We start from the raw sequence: 27,034 nt of genomic DNA on the forward strand, positions 1-27,034 counted from the left end.
GTGGGGGTGCCACGGGGGGAGCTGCAGCAGAGGGGAAGAGCTCGGCTAAAAGCGCCGCGGGGCTCGGCGCAGCCGCGTTTGCCGGCGGCGTGCTCGGCTTTTCTGGGAACTACAGGAAATTTAGCGGGATGTGGGGAAATATTTGGGTGGAAGAGGGCAAAGAGCGGCAGCAGGTACCTGGAACTGGGGGCTTTGGGCAGGCTGGAGAGGGGCGGTAGGATTGCAGCAGCCAAATTATTTTGGTGCGTGGGGAAGAAGGCTTGAGCCGGAGCGCCTCCAGGCTGCGCTGGGCCCGAACCAGAAGCGAGCTGTTGGCACCTCGCCTGGTTTTTAACCCGGCAGAAAAAAGTTTTAAAGCTGGATGATCCAAGCTAAGTGAGCTGTTCACTAGGGAAACGTCTCTGGGCCTTCCTGAGGACAGAAATAAGCCTGGCCGCGAAGTAGTTTTGGTGTCCTGAAGTCTGCTGTCAGGTGTCTGAGCTCTCCAGGGAACTTTGAGCGCCGCAGGTAACCCAGCAGAGACGCCTCTGATCTCCAGCGACGCTGGCCGTGCTCTGGCTCCAACCAGCCCTCGCCTCCAAAGCCAGGCGGGCCCCTTCCAGGGCCGAGAAAAGGACCTGAGCACCCCGGAGCCACGAAGGGGCTTTTCTCGCAAACGTTTCCACGTTGTGTTCCTTGCCAGGTAGCTGGGGCGATTCCCCTCCCGCAGCCGGCCGCGCCGGAGGAGCCGCAGCCTCACTGTGCCAGCCGCTGGGGTTTTGCTTCTCGTCCTGAGCATCACGGGGGCGTTCAGCCCCAAAAATCAGCTGCTGCCAGGGAAATCCTTCCTCGCCTTTGCCTCTGAGGGCAGGACTGCGTTTTCCCTGCCAGCTCTTAGAGCACCGAGAGGAGCAAAAGGAAAGCCAGCTTCATTTCCAGCTGTCACCATTTCGCGGGGCTTGCAGGCCCCGGGGAGGGTCTCCGAGCTGGGCTGCCCTCGCCTTGTGTGGCTGCAAGGCTCCGGGGTCTGACGGAGCAACTTTTTCTCTTTCCAGAACAAGAACAGCGGCGAGCCCGAGAGCAAACAGTTCAGAAGAGACGACGAAGAGGAGGCCGTCAGGCACAGGTAACGATTCCTTTATTCCGGCTTCTCGCTGGTGCATTTACGGTTCGGGCTCTCGCGTTCGCTAACTGGGACTCGCCGAGCGGTCGGGGTCGGAAGGGACCCCCCCTGCCGTGGGCCCCGCCACGCCGCCGTGCTCCTTTGGCTTCTAACCCGCAACTTGGGTCTGGTTCCCAAGAAATGGCTCTCGCTTTGCAGCCACCTGATCCGCACCACATCACGCCCGCGCTGCTCGCCACGCCGTGAGCTGGCACCGTCCGTCGGGCTAGCGGCCGTGCGGCCCTGCGCCGAGCTTGAATTCCGAAACAATCCCCGAAATAAACATTTTTTTTTTCCCTCTTTTGACTGACTTTTAGGCCGGGACTAGCTTCTTTTTAACCGCTGCTGAGCCACCTGTTGGTTTTGGGGGTCCCTTCTCCAACGGGAGCACATCAGGGAGCTCTCCTCCTGCAGCGGGCTCAGCAAATCCTCCCTCTGCCTGCGGCGCTGCCCTTGAAACCTCACCGAGGTCTCACCCCGTCTCCAGTCACCGTTGTGCTGGTGCAGGAAGCTGCCCGTGGGAGTGATGCCTCCGGGGAGGGAGGCAGCTTTTGGGGCAAAAAGTTCCCTTTCCAGCTCCGTTTCCCCGCAGGAGCCTGTAGCTCTTTGCCTCTCCAGCCACCGCGTGCGTTGTCAGGATCCCAACGGAGCTTTGCAAGGCAAATTCGAGCAGGATCTGCTCTGCTGGAAGGGTTTGAATCACAAATCTGGCCGAGACGTAGCTTCACGACTCGACTCCGGCCCATCCAAGGGCTTCTCTGCTTTCCGCTTTGCTTTTTGAATGCCCTTTTTTTTTTCAGCTGGCTGAAAACCTAGGATGCCCGCGAGCCCCTAACTCGCTTTTCACCTCGGGTTTCCATTTCTCTCTAGCGGGGCTTGAACTTTCTCAACCCTTTGAAAAAGGGGAAGCTGCCGCGCGCTCACGCCTCGCTGGCTGCTGGTGAGCCGAGATGATCCGCTGGCCGGCCCCGAAACAAGAGCCTGGCTTCGCCGGGCTGCTTTCTCAAGCTGAAAACCACCAAGAACACAACCAGGGGAGGTGAAACCCAACAGCTCAGTAAATAATCTTGCGGCGTTCGGGTGCTCCGGTTACCTGGGGAAGCTGAAGCTGGCTTGGGGGATGCCCTCAGAGCCAGCTGTGCCCAGCCTGCTGCAGTCTCGCCCCCCCGGGCTGGATTTGGGGCTGTTTTGGCTGGTCACCAGCGGCTGTGGCAAAGCTTTTTTTGACCTGGGTCCTCCTCTCGTCCTCGGGGGGCCGGGACTTTGCACCCTGCAGCAGGGCCAGGAACCTGCTTTGCTGATATTTTCTGGCTGCCGGCGTGACGACACGACTCGGGGCAGCTTCCTGTTTTGTATTTTTCTCCGCTTGCAGCTCTCCCCCCTCTATTTTTGTTTTCTTGTGTGTTCCTCGGTGTTATCTTTCACGCCGCGAGATAGCGTGGCGGGAACAAGTGCTGACGAGGCCCTCCGTGCAAAACCCAACGCCCTCGTGGCCATTTGAGCTCCGGGCAGCTCTGATCTCCCTCTCCGGGGAGCCGATATTTCTCACAGCTGAAGCTCTCGGCTTCTTTTTTTCTTACCAGCTCTGCTGCCCGGGAACCGCCTCCCACTGCTGGGCAGGAGCCGGGGGAGGCAGGGGCTGGGGAACGCCACCTCTGCCCTCGCCGTGGGGAGGATGTCACGGGGCAGGGCAAAACCACTTGGTTTTTATGCTTTTTTTTCTTTTTTTTTGGTTTTCACACCTCTGCTCCGAGCTGAAAACACAGCAGCGAGGCTGCTCAGCCAAGGCAGTAGCACGGCAACGGCTGGTTGTATCCCTCCCGTAACCAACCCGGAGCCTTTTGGGGGCTGAGTTTTGGGTGCTCCGTCCTCCCTCTGAGCTGCCTGCGGGCAGGCTGTTGGCGTGCTGCTGGGGCAGGCCCTGGGTATCCCCTGAGCCTTCCCTGAACACCTCTGGTTCATGAATTGCCACCTCTGCAGGAGCTTGAGCCGGCGCAGTGGCTGTGAGCGTGGTGATCCAGGCGCAGCGCTGCAGAGGAGTCGTGCTCGGTGCTTTCTGAGGCCTCCTGGGGGGAATGTCGAGGTCCCGAGGTCCTCCAGGTTCTCCCAAGGCACCTTCAGGGCCTCTTCTTGGCTTGAGCCTCGAGGCCGGCGGGCTGCTTCTCACCTACCACCACCTGGAGAAGCCCCACAAAGCCAGGACGAGGAGGAGCGCCGCCGGCAGGGCACCGCCAGCCCGGATCCCCCCCCCTGTGATCCGAGCGTGGGCTTCCCCCCAGCCCCATTTACCGCTGCAGATGCTTGTGCCTGCCCGGGAGATGCTCAGCTGTCTGCGAAAGCAGCGTGGGAAGCCAGACAGCCTCGTGGCACCCGCCTGCTGTGTTCGGAGCGCTCCTCTCGGAGCCCTCCTCCGGCAGCACCCGGAGATGGGTCTCTGCCCTCCCCCAGGAGCACGTCCTGAGGCAAAAAAAACACCTCCTCGGCAAGCCTGGGGGGCTCCCGGTGTAAGAGGCGCCTTTTTTTTTTTGGCATTCCTCAGGCGCCCTTGGGCGGCCGCTCGGGGAGGAGGATGCGCTGCGAGGCGCTGGGCTCTGCGCCGAGACCCCTCTGCGGGGGCCGGGGGAGCTGCTGGGCTCTGCCCCTGCTTCTTGCTCGCTGCTCTCCTGCCCCGGGGGGAGGAATCCAGCAATGGGGGAGGAATCCAGCAACGGTGGGAACAACTTCACCCCCTCGATCGAGCGGCGGCTGCCACCCTCGCCGCCTCGGGGCAGGCGGCAGGAGGTGCACTTGGATATCGAGGAGCAGAGGGACGGAGCTGTCCGAGGGGGGGAAGGCAAAGTGGGAAAAAAACGGGGCTGTGAAACGGAGCCTGCACCCCACGGCTGGTCCCACAGCAAGGCTCGCAGTGCCCCCGGAGGGGGGTGGTGCCGCGCCATCCCCTCGGCACCCTTGGGTGCTGATGGACCAGCTGGCGCCCGGTCTGTGCCGGGGGGGGACTTGGCAGAGCGGCGCCGCGGGGAGGGTGCAGGAGGCCAAGCCTGGAAGCTGTGCCCGAATTCCCGGCGAATCCCCGAATTCCCCCATCCTGGGAAGCGGCACTTCTTGGCTTGCTGCTGGCAGTCCCCTGCTGGCCTTCGTCGTCCGGCTGCCTCGTCCGTGCTCCTTCAAAACCTTTCCGCCTCCCCGTGGCGCGCCCCTCCGCTTCCCCGAGGATGTGAGACCTCCGACGCGGCTTCCCAGGAGCAGAGAAAGGAAACCAAATCCTTGCCGCGGTTCCTCCTTCGAGGGCGAGATGGAAATTGCCGTGGAGGGTGTTCGGTTTCGAGCGGCTGTCACAAAAAGCGGAGGAGGTCGAAGGGGGAACCGAGCTCGTGCCCTGCCCGGCGCCCGGGGACCTGGGCATGGCCCGGCGGCCGCTTCCCCTTCTGCTAAACCTGTGCTGCTGCCCGTCTGCGCCAGGACCTGCTCGGCTGTTCCTCCGTGCTTGGAGGTATTCCGTGCTTGGAGGTATTGCAGTGCTGGGCTAACCACGAGCTCGTCCTGCCCCCGAGTTTCTTTTAAGCGTCCTTTCTCCAACAAGCTGGCTGAAACCCCAAGAAACGGCTCCTTTGTAGCCCAGTTTGAGGCCGAATTTGCATCCAGCTACGGAAACCTGCTGCCCAGAGCAAATGCGGGGCTCCCTGCCACCACCCCCAGGTGCCAGCCCTGCCGCGGGCTGCTCTCCTGCTCTGCATCGAGGTTTTTTCAGCCCGAATCGCTCCCCGGGGCTGGCAGCAGGGTGCCGGAAGGGGGTCGGGCAGGGAAGGGCAGGATGCTGCTCCCCAAGCCTGCCTCCTGTGCTCCGGTTGGGATTCCCCCTTGTGCTTCCCGCTCCTTGCCATCCTTCCCCTTCTCATCCTGGGCTGTGGCTCGGGTCCTTTGGTCCTTTTCTCATCCCTTGCTTTGCCTGCGAGCCCCCGGGGCCGGGCCGTACCTCGCAGAGCCCGGCGAGGCTGGAGCAAAGCTTGAAAGGAAAGCAAGGTTTTGCCTGCGGGTACCACGGAGCGTTTGCCCTCCGCGTCCAGAAGCATCGCTGGTGGCTCGTTAACCTCTCGAGACCCTAAAGGCTGGAGCTCGGAGCCTTGCGGGGCAGCTCGGGGCTGATCCTGGCAAGTCCTCGAAGGATTTGTGCGGGTTTCAACCAGCCCCTGCTGGCTCAACGCGCCCCTCGCCAGCCTGCCTGCCTCTCACTGCTCTCTGCTCTTCTCCTTCCTCCCCAGGGAGATCAAACTGCGAAACTACGACCCCGAAGACGAGGAACTGAAGAAGAGGAAGGTGCCGCAGGCCAAGCCGGCCTCCGGTGAGCGAAGGCGTGAGCCTGGGAGCTGGGACGAGGGGGGGGGGGGAGCGAAGCAGAAGCAGGGCCCGTGGTGGTGCCGGTGCCAGCTGATGCGGGGGTTTATGAACTGCTGCACCGAGGCTGCCGGCACGCCTGATCCCCTCCTGCTACCGGGCAGTGCTCAGGGGGCACGAGGCAGCGTCCGCGGCCGTGTGGGCAAAGGAAACAGCACAGGACTCCGCATCCAGGCAGCGTGCTGCCAAGCGAAGGGGGGGCCTACCCCTCCTCTCCAAAAATCAGATCCCGGAAACCTCTGGTGCGCCTCCAGCCCAGGGTGGCAGAGTCCCCGCGAGGCGTCCCGCTGGCAGCCGCTGGTTGAGGGGTTCTGGGAGGGGGCGTCTGCGGCCCTTGCAGGGCGCCGGCGTGCCCGAGCAGCCGTGTCGGGAGGGAGCGCGGTGCTCTCGGGGGGGGCCCTGTTGCTTCACCAGCCCCTCTGGCCGTGGGGCTGCGCACCCCGCCTTGCACAAGCAGGGCGTTGTGTCTGAGCACACCCAGCCCGGCCCCAGCCTCGGGAGGAGCGGAGATCCGGCGGCTGCGGGGTTCCCCGGGGGGGGGTTGGGGTTGTTTTGCTGGAGTTAACCTTCAAAACAAATGTTAGTCGCCAGCCCCAGGCGTTCAGCCCACTTCCGAACCTCTGCGTGGCTTTGAGAGGGAGGCAAAGGGTCCAACCCTTCCCCTGCGCGCGGTTTGGGATCGGGAAGGGCAATTCTGACTGTTCCCAGTAAAACCCAAGCCCCTTTGGAGCTGCAGCGCCCGTCAGGTGCAGCTCCCGCATCCGGAGCAACCGAACCTCCTTTTCCTGGGGCACTCGGTGCAGGGGCCGGGGCGGGAGGAGGACGGAGGAGCTGGGACTCGGAGCGCTTTCTTATTAAACACCCCTTGGGCGCACGCGTTTGCTGGAGCAGGGTTCGGTTCATCCCCGAGGGACGTGCTGAAGCCTCGGAGCCTCCCTCCTCGCACCGACACCTCGCTGTTTGCTCTGTTTAACAGCCGTTAGCTTTGCCTCGTTTTCGGGTGATGTCTCCAAGTCTCTGAAAAAGGCTTTGGGTGGTGGAGGGATGGATGTAGCCGCGTGGATTCGCTCGTAGGAACCGCGCTCTTAAGCTGATGAGCTTTAATAAAACGCTGCTCTCAAACAAGCCCGGGGTTCTGGTGGGTTTCATCCCCTCGGTGTCCCCCGCCTGGCTGCGCCTTGTGCTGATGCCGGTCCTGTTCCCCCATCTAGTGGAAGACGCGGTGAAGGAGCAGCTGGAGGCTGCCAAGCCGGAGCCCATCATCGACGAAGTGGTACGTGCAGTCGGAGCCGCTCGGCGTCGGGCACGGCTCTGCCTCGCTTCCAGCTCTCACCGCTTCTTCTCCCCTTCCTCCCTAGGATCTGGCAAATCTGGCCCCCAGAAAGCCGGACTGGTGAGTGCTCGCGGCACCGCTGTGTCGCCGTCGCCTCGGGCTTCTCCGGGTTGGGGCAGAAGCCCGAGAAATGGGAAACTCAGCCCCGCTGATGAAGTGCAGGGCGCGCTGAGCCCTTCGGGGCGCGTGCCACCGCGGTGGCCTCGGTGACACCGGGTGCTCCGGACATCAGGTTGCTTTGCCCGTGGGCTGGTGGTGGACACGTGCTCTGCTCCGCGGTGTTCGCAGGAGAGGGAAGGACTTTTTGTCCCTCCGAGGAAAAGTCCAGCACGGCCCCTTGCCTTCACGTCCGGCTTGGGGTGGGGATTTGTTCTCACCGTCTCCTCCTCCTCCCTAGGGATTTAAAGCGAGACGTCGCCAAGAAACTGGAGAAGCTGGATAAGAGGACTCAGAGAGCCATCGCTGAGCTGATCCGTGTGTGACGGTGCTGCGGGGGGGCGGGCGCGCGGGGTCACCCCTCGTCCCTGAGGGATGGCACAACGCGGGGAGCTCGGTGCCTTGCTGCTGGGCTGGGGAGGGACTGGCCGAGCTCGATCCCCTCCCCAGAAGGGGAAGGCAGCCGTTTGAGGGTTGCCCCACTCGGCTCGCGTGGCAGAGGAGGAGGCTTTGCAGGCACAGGGGCTGCACTTCGGGTCCTCAGCCTCTCCCTGCGGGTTCCCCGCTACGGGAGGCTGGTTGCTGAGCGGCTGCTGCTTCTCGCTTGCAGGAGAACGATTGAAAGGGCAGGAGGAGGAGCTGGCGTCAGCAGTCGGGTCGGCGAAGCAGGATGGAAGCGACTCCGACTGAATTACTCCGTCCGGCAGCCTCGGGCACGGGCTCTGCCAGCAGCACCGATCCCGTCGCTCTCAGGTACACGCTGAAGCCCTCAAGTCCTGCCGGGCCTGGAGGAGAGGGGCAGATCCAAGGAACACCGCCGGCCTCGCTGACGCTGTGGCTGGCTTGCAAGGCCACGTTTCACTCTCGGGACCACGAGGGATTGACGGGAGCAGGACGGACAGCCACGTTAGCTTCGAGCTAGGCTGGTGGGAGTTGGAGCAAGGAAGATTTGAGCAAAAGAGTAGTGCTAGAGAAGGTAAATTGAGGCTAACTCTCACAAGCAAGAGCTGCCCGCACAGAGCACCGCAGCCCCCAGAGAGGCACCTGCTGCAGAAGAGCTGCTGTGGCTGGCACGCAGGGAACAACGAGGGCTCTTGCTCTGGAGAACCTCTGGCTCTGAGTTTTTGGGAACATCTCATCCACGGTCAGACCCGGCATGCGCGGAGCAACTGCTGGCAGTGGCCGTGTGCTCAGGACCTGCTCTGTGCTGGGAAAAGCGTCCAGCTGAGAGGCTAACGTGCGGTTTGTTCTGTGCCTTGACGTTCCCAGACCCTCCAGGCTGTGCAGCGTGTGCCCCCTCCCCTCGGCGTTTTAGAACGGACAAAGTTTGCTGTAAGAAGCCTTTTCATAATAAAACGGTCCCGCAGCCGAGGAAGCTGTCGCTTGTTCTGTCTGCAGAGCTCTGGGTGAGGCAGCTCAATCCCTCTGCGGGGACTTCAGCCCACTTGTGTCTGCAGGTCCCTGTGCCCTTCACCCCAGGAGCCAGCCCTAATGCCCCTCACCCTTCCGCCCAGGCTGTTTCTGGCCAGAAATCCCCGAAGGGTCTCCGCCACGGTGAAGGTGCCGGGGTGCCATCAGGTACCCGTTTTGTCCGGGTCCAGCCCGGAGCTGGGGCAGGGGAGGGTCAGGCTGAGGGGTTAGGGAAAGGTTCTGCCCCCAGAGGTGGTCGGGCACTGGGACAGGCTGCCCAGGGACGTGGGCACGGCCCCGAGCTGCCAGAGCTCAAGGAGCAAACGTCGTCAAGACACAGGGGCTGGGTTTGGGGTGATCCTGCACGGAGCCAGGGGTTGGAGTCGGTGATCCCGGTGCGTCCCTTCTGACTTGGGGCGTTCTGTGAAAAATGGGGGTGGATCTGCTGGTGTGGGGACATCCCTTGGCATGGGGCAGAGGCTTTGAGGAGCTCAACCTGCCTCAGAAAGAACAGGACCCACCGACCTGGGGCAGTGACGGCTTCTCCATCACTGAAGCAGAGCTGGCTGCTGAGCTGGTGGCCTTCCCTGCTGCCGAATGAGAGGAGTGCTTCGGGATGGCTCCACCGTGTGGGTACGTTTGTGCTTCTTCACTAATTACCTTGGCCGTCGCACGTCTTAACGTGCGGTTCCTCCACCGGGAAGGAGATTCGGGGAACGCGATCCCACGTCCCCCGTAGAGCCACGGCCTCTCCTCCGTGAGATGCCCTGTAGATGTCAGCAAACCTCCGCGCACGGAGGAGCACGCCAAGGGATGGAAATTCCCCCTGAGCTCCGTTTTTCCCCAGTCTGGCTGCAGGCGCAGCCCTTCCCGGAGCAGAGGTGCCCGTCGTTTCCTCAAATGAAAGCGATTAAAGCCCGCTTTTCTGGACAAAGGAAGCATTCTTGAAAGAATTCTTCTCTCTCCCAGCCTCCCCCCTACCCCGGGCCATTCCCTTCCCCAGCCTGGGGGTCGGTGGGGAACGGGGGGAGGAGAGCAGCACTTCTGGGATGCGACCCCAAACTCTGCATCCCGTGGGTTTCATTTATTCCTCGGCTTCGTGGCCACAGGGTGAGGGGTTTTGTGCCTTTTAAAAGGCTCTGCCCCGAGCCCCTGTTTATCCTTCAGCATCCCCAACAAAGCTGCTGGTGACCCAGAGGCGGTTTTAACTTAACCACGGGGGCTTTGTGCTGCGTTGCGGTGTCCCAAGGACCCCTGGGGCATCTTGGCCCTGTGCTCATGTCCTTGGGGTGCTGCTCCAAAAAACATCATGGATTTGCTTCCCTCGGTTTCCCTGGAGGAGGGGAGCTCCTCTGAGCACCGGGCTGGAAGAGGACGACCAGAAACGAGAGCCCCGACAACCGGGAGGCGACTTGGCTCAAGTTCCTTTGTGAGGTGCATGGCGGGACCAGAATTAACAATTTCCCAAGCCAAGCAGATTGGAAAGGCCAGGGGAGAACGGCAAATAAATAACCCAGCGAGATAATCCCCGCGGCTCTGGGGAAAATCAAGGCTTGGCATTCACCTCCTGGGGGATTTCTGCGGACCACCGAGCTGCTGATGCCCGGAGCGGGCTCGTCGGCACGGAGCTGGCACAGACGTCCTCCCAGCCCCTTGAAACACTTTCCAAAAAGGCATTATTTTTAGAAAAAAATCTGTTTTCTGAGCTGTTCCTTGGCCCTTTGCAAAGCCATCGGAGGGGGCAGCACAAGGACCTTGGCAGGCTGTGGTGGCACGATGTCTGTCCTCTGTCTGTCCCGTCTGTCCCTCCCAAACGGGTTGGGATCTGCTGTCCTGGCAAGAGGTGGAGGTTCAGCCTCTCACGTGCATCTTCCCCCTCCAGCAGGCTGGGAAGTGGCAGCCCGCAGCTCACAGCACTGCTGGGTGCACCTCTGAAAGCCAAGGGGAGTCAATCACGGCCCAGATCAGTCAGCATTTTCTCAGGAAAACTGCATTTCTGAGCTGGGGGTGGGGAAAGAGAAAGGAAAATCGCCTTCCCAGCATCTCAGATCCGGAGCTGGCATCTAATGGCCATCCAAGCTCACCACACTGGAACCCGCCTCGGTGTTTATTGCTTAGTTTCTGCTGGTTTGCTGTACATATTCTGGTGTGTTTGGAAATAGGTATGCATATATTTGCCCTTACCTGCAGAGATTTGATCAGCTGCAGCAGCAGGCACGGGTCTCAGAGCAAGACCCGGATCTTTGGTCTCATTTCCACGATGCCACCACGCAGCTGTCCCCTGCTGTCCCACCGAGTGCCCCGGGGATACTGGAGATATTCGGGCTGCCCTCCGCTGCCGTGACATCTCACGCCAGCACGAGGACACAGGCAGAGCGGTGGCCAAGGCCCGGAGATGCTCAAGCACTGAGACCAAACACCTCCTGCCTTTATTAGGATGTGCGCAGTGTGCCGAACTTTGATACTTTGGGGACAAAATTTGCCAGGGGATGGTTGTGGGAAGGCTTGATGAGCCTCGCAGCGTGCCCTGCTGCAGGAGCTGCCCCCTCCCACGGGGACGTTTTGGGGGTTTCGCTCTGCAAAGCCCCGTGGTCGCTGCAAAACTTCGCCCACAAAGCTCTTGCAGCTCGCGAGCAGTTTCAGATGTCACCTTTCTGCCTCGTTATTTCAGCAAGAGCCTGTCTGCAAATAAACTGTGAATATTCAAGGGCAGTTTTTCGGACGATGCTGGGATCCTTCAGAAGCGGTCGTTCACGGCTAAATAATACAAGCGGGTAGGAAAGAGATTTTTGTTTCTGTTCCGTGGGAAATCTCCGGATTTGGGGTTCTTTTCTCCAAACCAATCCAAATTCAAAGCTCTCCCCAAGGCCAGACAAAATTAGAAAAAATCCTGTTGGGCCACTCTGAGGGCTGGAAGCTGAGACGCACGCTCCGTGATTTGCTAACGCCAGAACTCATCTCGATCAAAACTCTTCTTTCGGTTTTTCCTTTTTTCCAGAAGCCATCCAGCCACAACTGGGGAGTGCAGGAAAAACTGTGATTTCCAACCCAAAGAGCTTTATTTTATTTATTTATTTATTTATTTAATTGAAGACCACTCAGACCGCTCTCCCAGAGGGCTCAGCTCAGGCAGACCCCGCAGGGACTGAGGGCTCGTGCGCTGCACATTTATCAGCTCGGAGCGGATGCTGAGTGCCAATTTCTCCCCATCCCCATCTCGCTGGGGCTCCAGCCTGCACCCTGCCAGATGCAGGGTGAAGACGAGGAGCCCAGTGACTGCGGACGGGCTGAGGATTCGGCCCCGTGCTGATGGATGCCCGCAAGATCCCGGCAATAAACAGCTCTTGCCAGTTCTCAGGGTTGTGTGAGTGCTTCGTTCCCATCCCAGCCCTGTGTGACAGGTGGCACCTCCTGCACAGAGCCTCGAGGAGCAGCACAAGGGAGGACACGGCTCCCTTCGGCTGCCCGAGGAGTCCCCGGGGGCCACCTGCACCTTCAGCCCTTGTGGAAATAGACTGAGGGGTGAAAATGGGAGGGTGAGCGATTAGAGGGGGCTAAGTTCTTATGCTGGGAGTGAGTTTCTACATCTGAGTAATTGGTAACGGCAGACGTGGGGAAGGCTGAGGTACTCAGCGACTTCTTTGCCTGCGCCCGCACCGGTGGCCGGGCTTCCCAGGTCCTTCATGTCCCTGAACCCGTAGATGGAGGCTGGGGGAGCAAAGTCCCACCCGCTGTAAGTGAAGAGCACTTGGACCTGATGCCCTTGGAGGACTTTTCCAACCTAATTGATTCTGTGACTCTGAGGGCAGGGGCGCTTCCCACCAGACCAGGCTGTCCCATCCAACCTGACACATTTTTCTGTTGTCTGGCCTGAGCCAGGGTCACAAACCCCTGCCCTCCAGACATCTGGTCCCACGTGTTTCTTTTTTTGGGGGGGGTCCTTGTAGCAGCAGCAGGAGCCGAAGACCCTCAGTGCCCCCCCTGCGCTGACTGCCTCATCGCCCTTGTCACTTGCTTTGTTTCACTTCCTAGAGGCTTTTCATCTTTAAAGTTCACAAAATAACAGAAAAGACAAAATAACAGAAAACAGAAAAACAAAAATATTGATTTATTTTTTTTTTTCACGACTCCTTACTTGTCCTGGCAGTGGTATTTCTGTTTCCTCCACTACTGGGGAGCTGCATACCCCTGTAGGTAAGGGCACGCCATCTATCAAATGGTATTCTCCCAAACGGGGCATTTTTTCTTCAATAATTAAGTAGTTCTTGACTGATTTGTGTCGTGACTTGCTTGATACCATGTATATATATATTTTTTTTCCTGCCAGGTTACAAGCTCTGCCTCAAAAATCATCATAGAGACAGATGTAGATCGTTTCTATGACTTGGGAAACTCGGTTCTTGCTGCTCTACGTCCTAAGAAACAGGAAAAAAAAAAGGAAAAAGGTGGCTTTTGCCATAGTGGGCTCTCCTGTCCTGTGCTCTTTGCTTTCCTGGGGCATTTCTTGAATTTTCTTGGCCTCCTCCCTGTGGTGTTTGGGGGTCATCATCTTTTGGTTAAGGCCCTTGGGCTCTGGGCTGTGTAGAGCTCCTTGCAGAGCCCTCCGAGGACATCAGGGCTTGCAGGGGCTGAAAAGGGGCATCAGGACACCTGAGGTATCTGCAGCCTTATCTCACGCCTTGGTTCCTCGGGGAACCTCCCCGCAAAGCTTACAGCATCACTGGTGTGCCATGTGCACAATGAAGTGCCTCTTGATTTAGTGCCCATGCAGTGCTTATGGGCTTTGGAAGTGAATTTAGCTAAATCAGATTAAGCCGCTTCGGTTCTGAATAAGAATGTCCTCGCAGGATTTTAATGGAGTTTAACTAATCTCCGGCGGACGTTAACTCAGATGAATTTTCCCCGGTGTCTCTGGGTAGATGAGCCCTCAGAATCAAAGAGGCCTGAATTTTCCCTAAGCTAATTTTTTTTTAGACGTGAATTGCATAAACCAGATTATGGCCCCTTGGACTTATGGGCACGAGTAGGAGGTTGACCCGATTTGGACTGGATCACTTTGAGGGCACACCTGGAGCGAATCCACACCGACTTCTGCGTGCGGGCATCCCTGGGGCCGAATTTTAACCCAGGGAGCTGGGGTCGGCCTCTTCTCACAGGTAACCAGAGATAGGACCAGAGGGAATGGCCTCAGGTTGTGCCCGGGGAGGTTCAGGTTGGAAATGAGGAGACATTTCTGCTCAGAAAGAGCGGTCAGGCGTCGGGACGGGTCGCCCAGGGCGGTGGTGGCGTCACCGTCCCTGGGGGTGCTCAAGGAGAGGTTGGACGTGGTGCTTGGGGACGTGGTTTGGGGAGTGCTGGGCAGGGGCTGAGGTGGTGCTGGGTCACCACCTTCCTTCCTTGCTTGGAGGAAAGAAGGGGAGTGGACAGATGTCCCTTTATTGGATGTGAACCCTTCTGTGCTTTGAGCTGTTGCCGGGCTCTATGCAGCCACGTGGTGGGACGCTGCAATTTTCTGGGTTAAAAAAAAATGAGACAAAGCCCAACCAACCCATGCCTTGTCCTGTTCCTGCTGTCTCCGCTTTCTCCATCCTTGCTCTGCCTTGTGTCAGGCAAGTCTGGCTCCTTTTTAGCAAATGCCATCTGCTGCTGCTGCTGCTGCTCTCCCGACCTTTCTCTTTAATAGCTTGCATCTGCACAGCAGCCTGTTTTTCTTCGTTGGTCTGGAGCCTGATTGCTTTGCTGCCTTGTACCAGCAAGTGTAGAAAGCGCTGGTATGAGGCAAAACTGACAAAGCTGTAAAACACATCCCCGCAGGACGCTCCTGGTCCCTTGATCTGGTTCATCCCCAACCAACATCACGTCCCCCTTTTGATTACGATGCTTCTCCCACTCGTTAGAAATGCCACCTCCTGCCTCTTTTTTTGCTTGGGACAAAGCGTGGTGGGGTGGGGAGACACGGAAGGGACTGCTGGCTGTGTGACACAGAGCAGGAGCCACCCCGGGCTGCTGGGGCAAGAACCGGGGATCCAGCAGATCCTGGGGTCCCACCTGATGCCATGGAGGCAGCCTTCATCCCACCATCCTCTACCTGGGGACAAGGTGAGGCTGTCAGAAACATGAAAGGAAAGGCCCAGACCGTGACAGCTGCTGAAAAAATCCCTTTGTGACATCCCCGGCCAGACTTTTCCCAGGATGAGAGCTTCTGCTGGCTGCCCCATGAGCTGCCCCCACTGCAGAATCAGGACCATCGCTGCTTCTGGCAAAAACAAAAGAAAAAAAAAAAAAAAACTCTTCTGAGCTTCTGTCATGACTCTGCAAACTAAATATATATATATATATATTTTGCAATATCATTGTACAAAACTGAGCAGAGGCAGTAGGGCAAAATTCAATTTCTTAAATGTCTGACATGCTCGGGAAACGGCTGGAGGTTTCCTCGTGCTGTCTGAGATGCTCTGGACGTGGTCTGCAGATGGGTCTTGAGACCCCTGGGAGATCCGTGCCCTGTGCAATGGTGGGTGCAGGTGTGGAGGGGTCTCAGCGGGCATTTCGGGAGGCCAAACCAAGTCCTTTGCCAAACCAGGTCCTGCTGATTTCAGCTGGCATCAGTGCTGGAGCACCAGGGCCCTGATGTGCCTTTGAGGAGCCGGGCCAAGACCATCAAGGGGAAGGCACCTTGACTCGGTTTCACTTTTCGTGGCAGGGCTTTGAGCAAACACTTCCAAAAATGAGGAAAGGAGCCCCTTGGCTGCTGCGAAAATCAGGAGCAGGGGAGCCGGCAGGCAGCTTCTCACCATCCTACAACGCATGAAGTCGCTAATTACGACTTACCGCTCCCAGTCTGGAGGACTTAAGAACATAAAAATGTCCCCATTCGGTCAGAAAGCACCGCTTCCATCCACGTATCCCCTTCTAACCCATGGCAAGTAGCTGATATTCAAGCAGAAGGACAGGGTGGGCAAAAACAAGGTAATCACAGCTTTTGGCAGTCAGGAAAGGGTGACAAACCCGGGTCTGAAGTTTTGTCTGGACCACTGTGCCTAAAGGCACCATGATATCTCCTCCAGGAACTCACCTGATCAGCAGGAGTGAGGGCATTCCTTCAGCCTTTTGTGGCTTGGTGCGTTACGGATCAGGTGGGAACCAACGTTGCTTTGCCTTCAAGTCTTGGCACAAAAATAACAATAACCAAAGCCCCATCAAGTGCTGCAGGAGGGGGGGCAGAAAGCAGCCCCGTTCCCCCGTGAGCTCTGAGGACAGGACGTTCAGGGTGCCAAGTCAGTCACCCTCCAGTAACCCTCCTGTGGGTGCCACGTGGAGTCAAGGCTCCCTCTCCATTCTGCTTTCCTGGACCACCAAGACCTCATTCTGCCAAGCTCGTTTTCCCTTACACAAATCCTTACCTAGAAACATGCCCCACGAAGTCCAGCAGCATGGAATAAAATCCTAGAAATATATGTGCGAAGGAAATACCCTCTCCAGCAGAAGGAGACTTTTCCTACAGAAGACAAACCCCACTTCTCTTGGCCCAGCGAGACGGTTCCTAAAGAGCGCTCGTCATCTTGTCGCCTCCGAGCAGCTCTCCCTTTCAAATATCTCGCTAAAACAAGGGAGCCAGGAAGAGCTTCGAGCTTTCTGTGGATCTTTATTTCTTCGTGTTATGATATTTGAAAGAAAAATACCCCAAGTGTTCTAATAAAACTCCCGCTGAATTTATTACGTGGTTGTTAGAGAGCAGAAAATGTCCAGCAAATGGCAGTTTTCAACAAGGGGCAAACCTACCGCAGCTCTTCAGAGGCTGTATCTGCGAGCCCTCGTCTTGCAGGCATGTGGTTACTGTAGGTAATAATAGCAAACCCATGCTATTATTAATTATTTTTACCTCCGGGGCATCTGAAGAGCTGAGAAGAACCCAAGGTCGGATGAGCTCATCCCACCTAAGCACCACCAGCAAAGGTTTGACACGATTTTTTTTTTTGGTGAGTGTTTCATTTGCAACTGCCTGGCCGCAGGCTTTTGACCTATTGTTCACTAAAATAATGACGAAGACAAAGAGGAGAGAAGGGCTTACTGTTCATCTGCATTTAATGGAGAATTATGGTTTGTAAGCTGAGGGTGGTTCGTGTCCTGGGAACGCTTGGCAAAAGTAGCGGTGGCCTGATGTTTCGCAAAAAGGTTGCCCGAGGCATTGGTGCTACTGGGGCTTTGTCCTTCAGAAAGCTGTAGAACAGCTAATGTGCAGGATTTCTTCAGGACCTGTCCCTCTCCCTGCGTGAAGCGTAACGCCCTGGAGCGCCAGAACCTTCTGGCAAGCATTTGGAATGGAGATGTAAGGAGAGGGGTCTTCCCATGCCTGTCAGCGCTCAGAAAGAGAAAAGCTTTTCAGCTGGTCTCCATTGGAGCTGTGATTAAATCACGTCAAGTAAAGAGGCAGTCCAGAAAGTTTATAAATGGAAATGCGTGAACGTCCCGTGGAGGCCTGAAATAGTTTTTAAATGCTTTCTATTTATTTATTTATTTATGTATTTATTTATTTCTTCTCCGAACGCTGCGGCAGTCAGACTGGGAGGCAACTTCATGCCTAGATGCCGCGAAGACGCTGCTCTTCCTTACGCGTCTGCTGGCTGAGCCTGGCCGAAGTCAGTGGGGGTTTGGCTGATGAAGGACCTTCAAGTTTGGCAGGAAGGCGGCGTTTGAACGTTCATATGCCCTGGCGATCAAATGTAGGTGGCTTTGTTGCCTCCGGTGAGGATACGAATCTGTTCGCATTCTGTGGGAATAATAAACCCAGAAGGAACACGAACCTTCTTGCAGCTTTTTAAATTGCTGTTGGCATTCCGGAGATGAAGACTGTAGCCAAGCATCTTGCTGCAAAGTGATAAAGAGGCCAGAGTCAGAGCCTTTGGAAATTTGTGGAAAAAAAAACAACTTCCACTGTCTTTAATGAGCTTGAATTAACCTCTGAAATGTTACCCATCTGCATCCCATTTCCAAGCAGAGTGAGAGCTGGAGTGGAAGGTAGATTAACCTAATAGCAAACTTATTTTAAAATACTGCTTAAGCAACAAGAAATGAGTAAAGAGAAAGCTCAGTTTTTAATAAAAAAGTATTACCACTTTCTTATGTGATTGAGTAGCCAAGACTGGGAGAAATGGCATTGCTGGAGCCTCCATAAACTGCAGTTTCAGAAGTTACAGTCGTTTAGACTGTGGAGGTATTTAGTTTATGACTGTGATCTTTGAGCACGACGAAGGCTATGGCTCTATTTAAATGACCTCTTAAGGGCATTTTCAAGGATATTAACAAACGAGCTACTGTAAGCTGTGGGCATCTAACCCTAACCTCTGCTCGACGTGAAGGCAGAAGGCTATCCCTTGTCCCGCTCCAAGTTCGTCTTCTAGTCTCTGTCTTGGAGTTACGTTGACATTTGTTGCATGGGGATCTAATTTTTGGGGTTTTCCTTGAAACAAGCCCAGACAAACATCAACGAAAGGTGAGGTTCTAGGGGACCTGATGGCACTTTCACGCCAGGATTGCCCAGGGGACAGAGGTCCATCGAACCTCACAAGACAGAGCTGCTGTCAGGAGGATGAGGCCTCCAGCACTCCAGAAATGCTGGACACTGAAGAGGGTCGACTTCTTTCCAGCTTATGTGGGAGTTTAAAGTGGAAGCCAACCCCAAACTTTTTATTTTATTTTATACCATTTTCAAATAAATCGTTTTCACAGGTAATGGATCATGGGAAGTCGTTCTTGGTGGGTGATGACATTTATACTGGATTTGGGTAAAGAAGGCGTAGATTTCCTTAACTTTAACCCGCAGCGTAACAGTTTTTTGAACCTCAGCGATTTACAGAGGAGCAAAATTAAAACCAAAGAGTAAAAAAAGTTTTACTTAATGAAGATGACACAAGAAAGTAGTGGAAAAAAATATGTTTCCCAAGCAAAACCCTGTTTATTTTTGCAACCAGCATTTAAAATATAGGAATGCTTTTGGAGTACAGAAGTGAAAGGAGGAAGAGCCCCGTTCAGCAGAACCTGCAGTGGGACTGGAGATGATGCAGGGTGCGAACCCTCAGTGCCACCAGAGCCGAAATGCAGTGGCCACGAACCGTTTTGGCTCCAAGCTGCTGCTTCCAAGAGGTCTTATCTATCCCTGCATTTTTTCAGGGTGAGTTTTTTATGATTTCTTTTTGGGTTAATGACCAATTCTAAAGACAGTATTTGTTGTTCTCCTGGGCTCTGTGGTCATCTTTTTTGCTTCCCCAAACACCTCATCCCTTCTTCCAGTGAAGCCACCGTGGCCTGGGCTGTCATGCTGCCCTGCTGGCTTTTAAGCGTCTGCGTCAAGATTCTCCCCATCCTGTAATAACTCCTTTAAGCAAGCCCTAGATAATAAATAAAACAAATCCCAAGTCCTCCATGCAGGCATGCACATACGCACAAACGCTCCCAGTTGCCAGCCAAAAAAGAGCCAGCTCCACTAATGTCATAACTGCTAATTTATGCAAAGTGCCTTGTTTTGCCATCGAAGGCTTTTCATTCTTGACTATAGTCCAAGCAAAATCCCATTAGGTCCTAAAAATTAATTTAAGGCACATTTCCCCAGTTGTTTACAATTACCCTCCACACTAATTCAAGCAGCATGCCGATCCCCTCCTGCTGGCTTTAATTTATTTATTTCAGCCTAATTTCCCGCCTCCCCACAGTCACTTTGTGTGCGCTGGAGAAGCAGAAGATTCCAGAGCTAGCTGCGTTGCAATGGACAGAAACTTTACGCCCGGCTTCCCAGAAGAGCTGTGGGACGAGCAGTGTGGGATGCGACTCCTCAGTCATGCCCAGATCTCTGCTGGAGCTCAACCTTTGTACCACGAGAAGGTGAGAGCTGGGAGAGTCCTGGAGCAAATCCTGTTTCACCTTGGTCCTGGGTACAAGGCAACCATGGACACAGAGTCCTCTTTCATGTCCATATCGCTCCGTGCTTCTGACCCCATAACTCACCTTTGGGGCCAGGAGGGAGCAGCGGGAAGGAGCCTGGTTTGCAGGACAAGTGCGCGGTGCAAATTGGGGAGGGAACCTGCTGGGCTTGGAGGTTTGGGTGGAGGTTCTTGGGGCTGGTGAGGGTGAGGTGGGGTGGGGAGGAGAAGACAACTTTGCTATTGTCCTTGCTAAGTCTCAGGATGAAAGGCTGCTTGGTGGGTAAGGTTTTGGGTTAGGTGCCAGCCAGTGACTCCAGTCACTGGGGTACGGATCTACCGACGCATTGAGACATCTGGAGTTGGGACGTGGGTGGAATACACCTGATCTTCATAGAATAACAGAATCATAGAATCATTTAGCTTGGAAAAGACCCTTAAGATCATCAAGTCCAAGCATCAACCTAACATGGCTGAGTCCAACACTAAAGCATGTCCTGAAGCACGTCCACACATCTCTTAAATACCCCAGGGATGGGGACTCCCCCGCTTCCCCAGGCAGCTCGTTCCCATGCCTGACCACTCTTCCTGTGAAGAAATCCTTCCCGATACCAATGGGACATCCACTCCAGCTTTATGAGAAGACTCACGGGTTGCCTGCAGCACTGCCTTGGTCCTGCCACAGCTTGGCCCCTCATTAGTGACATTTAATGAGGAATAGGACTGTCCTGGAGGCATTTCTCAGCCTCAGCAGCCCCATTCCCTTGGCATGACTGAAGTCCCTAACTCACCTCCCTGGCTCTGCACAGCCGAACTGCCTTGTAAGAGCATTTTCATGCAAAACCGCAGCAGAACCTCTAGAGTGGAGACTTTGCTGAGGGCTCCTGGGGATGGACATTCAAATCCATCCTCCCTTCCCCGTGGAGCTAAATCACCAGTTTGTGAGCTGCCAGGGGAGATGGAAATGTTCTTGCATTTGGGGCTCTGTCTCATTCCCAGTGTGAACTCTTCCACATTGCTCCGGCAAAGCCACTCCAACAGGAGATGCTGTGAGGTTTTAGAAGTGGTGGTATTTTTGTGATTTGCTTTTTCTGGCAAAATAATGTCCCCTGGAGTAGGGGGTGCTCAGACCTTACCCAGGCTTGAGCAAAACCCTCTCTAATATTCTAGATATTTTTTTAGCTCTCTCCTTAATAGGAGAAATGGGGGAGAAAGCTGAAAGGTGCCAGGACTCGTGGGTTGGGATAAGGACAGTGTAACTGGGAAGAAAAAAAAAAGAAAGAAAACTAACCAACCAAAAAAAAAAAAACAACACCAAAAAACAGTAACAACACAAACAATAAACAAAGTGAGCGATGCACAGCCCAACTGCTCACTGCTTGCTGGCCAATGCCCAGGCAGTCCCCAGTTAAGAGCAGCGCCCCTGGCCAGCCCCCCCATATCGATTGTTCAGCATGATGCCACTTGGTATGGGACGTCCCTTTGGCCAGCTGGGGCCACAAGTCCTTGCCATGTCCCCTCCCAGCTCATGGGCTCCCCGCTGGCAGGGCAGCACGGGGAGCTGAAACATCCTTGGCTCCGTGTGAGCACTGCTCTGCAACAGCTGAACATCGGGGTGTGATCAGCACGATCCAAACCTAAATCCAAAGCACTGTGCCAGCCGCTAGGAGGAAAATTAACTCCATTCTAGACAAAACCAGGACGCAGGCATGGGGCATCATCCACCTCACTGGGAAGCCTGTTCCAGTGTCTGACCACTCACAAAAAAAAAGGATTTTTTTTTTCCTAAAGCCCAGTCTGAGCCTCCCCTGGTGCAGTTCTGTGCCGTTCCCATGTGTCCTGCCATTGATTAGGGAGCAGAGACCAGCACCTCCCTCTCCATGCAACGTGAGGCGTACAGGATGCGGCGCACTGGGTTGTGCGCGGGGCTCTGAGTGATGCCCTGGCCTGCGTGCAAGGCGTGCAGGGCTGTGCATGATGCAGCAGGTCGTGTATAATGTGCCAGGCTCTGTGTGATAGGCAACGCTGTGTGCAACGTGCTGAGCCATGCACGACACGCCGAGCTGGGAGCTCCCGGCTCCTTTCTGAGGGTGTCTGGCCCCACCGCCAATAAGTGAGCAAGTTGACCTGGCAGCGTCCCGAGTGTGTTGCCAGATGGCATAAAAGAAGAGAAAGATGGGATGCGTCTTCCTCTCCCCTCAGCCTCACGTGCCTGCCCCATCCAGGAGAAGAGGGGGATAAAGTCTATGAGCAGCAAGAGAAGGGAATGAAGCTGGAAAATCTCCATTTTCTCATGTGGAATGAAACCAAGAGCCACTCCTTGCACCAGCACCTCTGAGCAGTGTCCCAACAAACCCCCTTATTTTCTCCTTTTCTTTTGCAAAATTTCCCCCATGAATCTTCTTGTTTTGTGCAATGTCAGGTCCCCATGTGGCACGACGCCTCCCTGACGCTGGCTGCTGAGCTGACTTTATTTCCTATTTTTTCTACCTCACTTAAAAGATTTCTCTCTGCTCTCACCATGACCCTTTCGGGTAACCCTCCTTAACTGGGGTGGCAAAACCGAGATTCCTATCAAATCAATATGAGTGCATTAAAAATGACCTTCAGTAGGAGCACATGAGCCAGCTGCAAAGTGCTCTGTAGGCCTGTAATGCCTTTTGTTTTTTTTTTTTCCTGTGGTGGTATAAAGCTTTATATAAAGAAAATTTCCAGCGCCCTTGATGAGGGTGATTGAGTTGAGAATTATATTTCCGTGTAGGTAATTGAACCGAGAGCACAGCAAGCTTGTACCAAAGTCTATAAAACCATGTTTTTTTTTCTGGGGGAGCAGTGTTTTAGGGTGGATACTGTACCCTTTCTTTCTTCGAGGCTTTATTTGGATTCAGAAGTTTCATCTGTTCTTCATGCTGCTGAATGCTTTGGCAGGAGGATACGGGTTTAATCTCTATTTATTATTAATACAACGTAATGGCAGAATTCAAATCAACAAGGGTCAAGCCGCAGAGTCCTCGTTTAGAAATTAATTCCTTGTAAATCCCCACCGAGCCTATCAGGCACCCCTAGACATATTAAACAATTAAGAGCTATGCCCCGTATTCAAGATCTTGTCGGCCTAAGAGAGCCTGACCTAATGAAGTAGCTGAAATTCTCGTTCCGCTTCTGTCATTTTAATTAACATTAGCGGAAATAATCTTAATGAACTCAGCTATTAATCTTTCCTACCTGGCCTCAGACTCCTTGCCATTAATCAGCTCCACGTTAATAGTTACTCTTCCCGGAGTGTCGGACTAAGATAAGTTGACCTCTCTCCTTTTCTGAAGGAACAGAGGTCTTCGGTGACGGGTCCCACGAGCCCTTGACCAACCCTATCAAATCCTATCTGCAAGCCCATTATCTCCTCGCCCCCCCTGCCCAATCCCCCTGGGAAATGCTGCAGACCCCCACTTCCCTGAAAGCTCAACCCCTTTTCTTCCCCTTCAGCCTAAAGCTTTCCATCGCTGACTGGTGCCTACTTCTTCTCCCCTTTTGGGACAACCTTTTGGGACAATGTCCATGTATTCCCTCCCAGCCATTCTTTAAAATGGAGATTTTTTTTAGGCTGGACATTTTTATTTTATTTTATTTTTTTAAATTGTTCTCAGCTATCTGAAATAAAAAAAAAAACGTCTTTAAACTTGTATTTTTAGTCTTCTTTCCAGCCATCTAAAGGAAAAAAAATTTAAAAGTCACAGATATATCAACCCACGCATAGTTTTTACAACCAATGTCTTTGATAAAATACAGAAGCAAGAAATTCCATGAAAACCAAACCACTTTCACTTTCCCCCCCCCACACTTTTTCATGTGGACAAAAGACCCGGCCAGACTTTCTGCCCAGCACATCTTCCAGACTCGGAGCCTCCTCTCTTAGAACAGCGCATCTTCCTGGGGCTGCAGAGACAGCTGAGGAGACGGCAGGGGAGGGAACGCAATCTTGGTCAAAGTCTGGTATAAATAACACAATCTTTTGGCTTTCCAATGCTCAGTGGCAGTGGGGAGACTCGCAGACAGGCCGTGGTGTGTCAGAAATGATGTTGGTACAGAGAAGAAATGGGGTTTGAAGAACTTTCTGCCTTTAGTATATTACCCTCCCTCTGGAGCTTCTGTGTTCAATCTCTTTTTTATTTTTTTTTATATATATAAACTCTAAACAATGACAATGCAACAGCCAGAAAACAAATGACTTTGCCTGCTAGCTTGGATTTAGACCCACTCCATCACACCTCACCCCAGGTGGGAGCAATGAACAGCAGTCTGCCAGTTTCTGAACGCTGCCACATCAAGAAATGCCTCTGCCATACCCCGGTGACAAAAAAAAAATCGGTGGAATTGCCCAAGCCACTGTGCAGAAATCCTCTGGGTGCTCCATGGTCTGTAGTATCTCATTTCTGGATGGTGGGTCCTGCTCAGGGGCTCAGCTTCAATGTGTAAAAGGCCTCTGTCTTGGTGTCCTGTGCTGTCCTGTCCTTTCCTTTCCCATACATCCATGATCTTTCACACATTTTCCTGCTCCCCAGTGGGACCTGATGTGCTGTTGACCCACGGAAGGAGCTGCCCTTGAAGCTCAGATTCCTGTCAGCCCCGTGTTTTAATTAGATGTGTGCCAAGCTATCAGAGAAATGGATCAGAAGGAGCAGCTCTGGCAACCACAGCCGGCATTTCAGGTGCCCAAGAGGAGGGAGCTGTGACCTGCCTCTGCAGAGCTTCTGGCTGCAGAGAAGCTGCTTTCCAGGGGCTTGCTGCCCCGGTGGCTGTTTCTCCATCAGTTTTTGTGCCATATTCCCTCCCAGGGCTTTGACATTTGGGTGCCTCTGCCAAGCCCAGGTGCTGTCTGCCCTCCTTTCGGAGGTGGTGAGCTTGCAGAGGTTGGCACCTCCTGTCTCCGAGGATCTCTTGTCACACGAGAGGGTTAGTGGCAGGGTGGTGAATCCAACGGAGGCCTCCCAAGTCCTGTCAGTGCCCTGACCTCCAGGCCATTCCTCCTCACCTCCAGGCCATTCCTCCTCCCACGGCCTGGGCAGCCAGCACCTTCCTGTGGCTTGTTGGAAGTCAATGGTTTGACCTCGGTCTGAGGAGCAAGGAACCACACTGCTGGGCCTCAATTAACCACATATGCGCCTCCCACCACATCAGGACCTTTCAGGGAGTCAGCACAACGTGGCTTGGAGGCTCTCCGTTGATCTGGAGGCCACGTCCTTCAGGAACTGGCAAAAGGACGGCAGGGCTGCCGTGGCGGACATCAGCTCGCCGCATGCAGTGAGGTGGCTTTGCACCTAGGGTCCCCCTGGGGACCGCCAGCACCAGGGAGCTCTTTGGGTTGGGGACCCTTTGAGCAAAGAGTGGGGTGCAGGAGGTGGCCTGCAGTCAGCTGGAGGGGCAAGGAGAGGGTTGTACCCATGATTTGTCTATCACCTGGGGTATTTCTAGGACCCTCCCCGGAGTCTCCCGTTATCCGGTGCTGGCCCTCGCTCACGCTGAGCACCATTACAGAAGTCAGCATTTCTGTGTGCAGGGAGGTGCTATTTTTGGGGGTAACTTCTCCAGCTCAGCTGCCCAGCGGCTGGCAGAGAAGCTGCACACACCTCGCATGGGTCCCCCCTTGTCCTCTGCCCTGCTCGTCCCACCACGAGCCCCTCTTGCTACCAGCTTCTGCTGCCCCTTGGATCCAGCTCCACCACAAATGCCTCTTAGCTGCACTCAGCAACTAACACCTCATCTGTTGTATCTTGTTGGCTGCAGGTCAACTTAATTTATAGCCAATTGAATTGCATAATTAACTGATTAGCAGGTGTAGTAATTTACATAGATCCAGATAAAGGGTTTTATTAAGAATTAGAAATTTAATGAGGGGCAAAAGGCTGCAGCTGGCTGTTCCTTGCTTGTAGCTGCTGCCAAATGACAGGTTTTGCACTGGCCTGATAGCTGCTGGGGCTCGAACCAACAAATGCGGTGAACAAAACTGGCTCTTCCCTTGTCCCTCTCCTCCTGGAGCCTGATCTCTCCCCCTGGCCATGGGGTGGAGCAGGGAGAAAGGAAGAGCAGGATTTAGGGGAAACTCCACCAAATGCCTGTGCACACTGAGCTAAAATTAGGAGAAACATCAGGACACTCTAGGACTGGAATCACTCCCTTCTCTTTCTCTTGAGGTCTTTATAGAGGGTGTCCTCGCTCTCTCCTGCTCAGCAAGAGAGACAAAAGGGGCAGAGAAAGGAAAAATCCCCTTCTGCAGTGAAACAACCCCCTTCAGGAGCACTGGCCTGGCCACGGACACCTCTGATCACCCCGTCCTCTTCCCCGTCCTGGAGATTTCAGCTGCAGGAGGGAAAACAGCTTGCTGGCAGCCGAGCTGAGCATTTCGTGCAAGTAAATGAATGTAGGCAACAATCTGTAGAGGGCTGTCTCCACACGCCAACGGAGCCACTAGCTGTACTGAGCAACCCTGGCCTCGGGCCCAGGAATTCAGCAGGGTAAAATAAAGAAGGCTGGGGCTGTGATCAGCAGCTGGGGTTTTATGATCACGGGGTAATAAAATTTGAGGCATTAATATGCAAGTGAAACATTAGCGCTAAATATTGGAATATGCTTTAAAGGAGTCCACAAAAGATGTGCTGGGGCTCAGACGTTAGCAATGAGCTGCCTGGGAGAAGGCAGGGCCAGGTCCCGTGGCTCTGCCTGGTCCAGGGAAGGGCTGGGATGGGGTGACTGAAGCACTTTGGGCTGGCCTTGGGAAGGAAAATCCACGGCTATAAGAAGGCCAAGTTTATTAGAAGAATCGGGTTGTCTAGGAGGAAAATAAATTTCTTTACAATGAGACAGACTGCTGAGCACAAGCCCATGTGCTCCTGTTAAGTGGTGCTGTATTTTCACCAAGTCAGGTGAAATCAGCCGTCAGGCGCTGCTCCACGTGTAAAGGTGCTGGGCTGAGATGGAGAGAGATGGCTGGCTTGGCTTTCTCTCTCTGTGCAAGGAGGTTTTCTCCTCTCCTACCATTCCCCCTTGGAGTGACAAATCCCAGCACGAGGCAGCTTGTGCTGGTTTGTGCCCACGTGAAGTTAAAGAGGAAATTTATGGCATAAATGAAGATAAGCAGATTATGTTTTTATATATATCTCTGCTGCTGTGTTGCCAAGCCCAGGAGACTGGAACTAAAAATACGAATATGTGTAGTAAATGATTGCTGTACATTTTTTTTTTTTTACTTTGCATTTAGCTTGAACATGTCATCTCAACTGCTTCTGGTGACTGTGACAGCTGGCAGCACTTGCTATAGATCCAAACCTGAGATCCCAGGCAGTGGGGGAATCCCTGGCACAGCCATGTGCCATGGGACACAGCGAAGTCACTGCTGCTGTCAGCAATGTCCCATCCTTGTCCTTTGTGCTTTTGGGCTTCTCTCCCTGCAGCTGGGACGTGCAATACTTCCAGCTGAATTTACAGCACGCAGAAGTTATTGAATTTTCCATCTTCACTGTGGAATTAGCATCAGAGGATATTAAACGCTGCGCTTTTCAGTCTGGTGGGGGGCAGCGTGGAGGGAAGGGATACCCACAAAATGCTGGAATATGAGTCCCTGTCCATCTGCTGCCATCGAGAAGCTGCGGGCTGTGCTGGGCTGTGCTGGGCTGTGCAGAGGATCCAGGGCCA

At 54.6% G+C, this 27,034-nt stretch overlaps 1 protein-coding gene and 1 long non-coding RNA gene across 2 annotated transcripts; one reads left to right on the forward strand and one right to left on the reverse strand.

The window, feature by feature from the left end:
• The first annotated feature begins 128 nt into the window (after nucleotides 1–128).
• CCDC12 (coiled-coil domain containing 12) lies at nucleotides 129–8,393 on the forward strand. The gene is made up of 8 exons (XM_035319677.1): nucleotides 129–214; nucleotides 1,016–1,105; nucleotides 5,401–5,480; nucleotides 6,745–6,806; nucleotides 6,892–6,926; nucleotides 7,264–7,340; nucleotides 7,633–7,804; nucleotides 8,197–8,393. The coding sequence occupies exons 1-7, from the start codon at nucleotides 129–131 to the stop codon at nucleotides 7,710–7,712; spliced, it is 510 nt and encodes a 169-aa protein (XP_035175568.1). The 3' UTR covers nucleotides 7,713–7,804; nucleotides 8,197–8,393.
• A 4,577-nt stretch (nucleotides 8,394–12,970) lies between these two features.
• On the reverse strand, nucleotides 12,971–13,276 carry LOC118161129. Its single transcript, XR_004747867.1, has 2 exons — nucleotides 13,171–13,276; nucleotides 12,971–13,004 (listed from the first exon to the last, which is right to left on the reverse strand). It is a non-coding gene; the product is annotated as an uncharacterized LOC118161129 (long non-coding RNA).
• Nucleotides 13,277–27,034: the final 13,758 nt, after the last annotated feature.

Source organism: Oxyura jamaicensis, chromosome 2 (genome assembly GCF_011077185.1).
Source record: "Oxyura jamaicensis isolate SHBP4307 breed ruddy duck chromosome 2, BPBGC_Ojam_1.0, whole genome shotgun sequence".
Taxonomy (NCBI): domain Eukaryota; kingdom Metazoa; phylum Chordata; class Aves; order Anseriformes; family Anatidae; genus Oxyura; species Oxyura jamaicensis.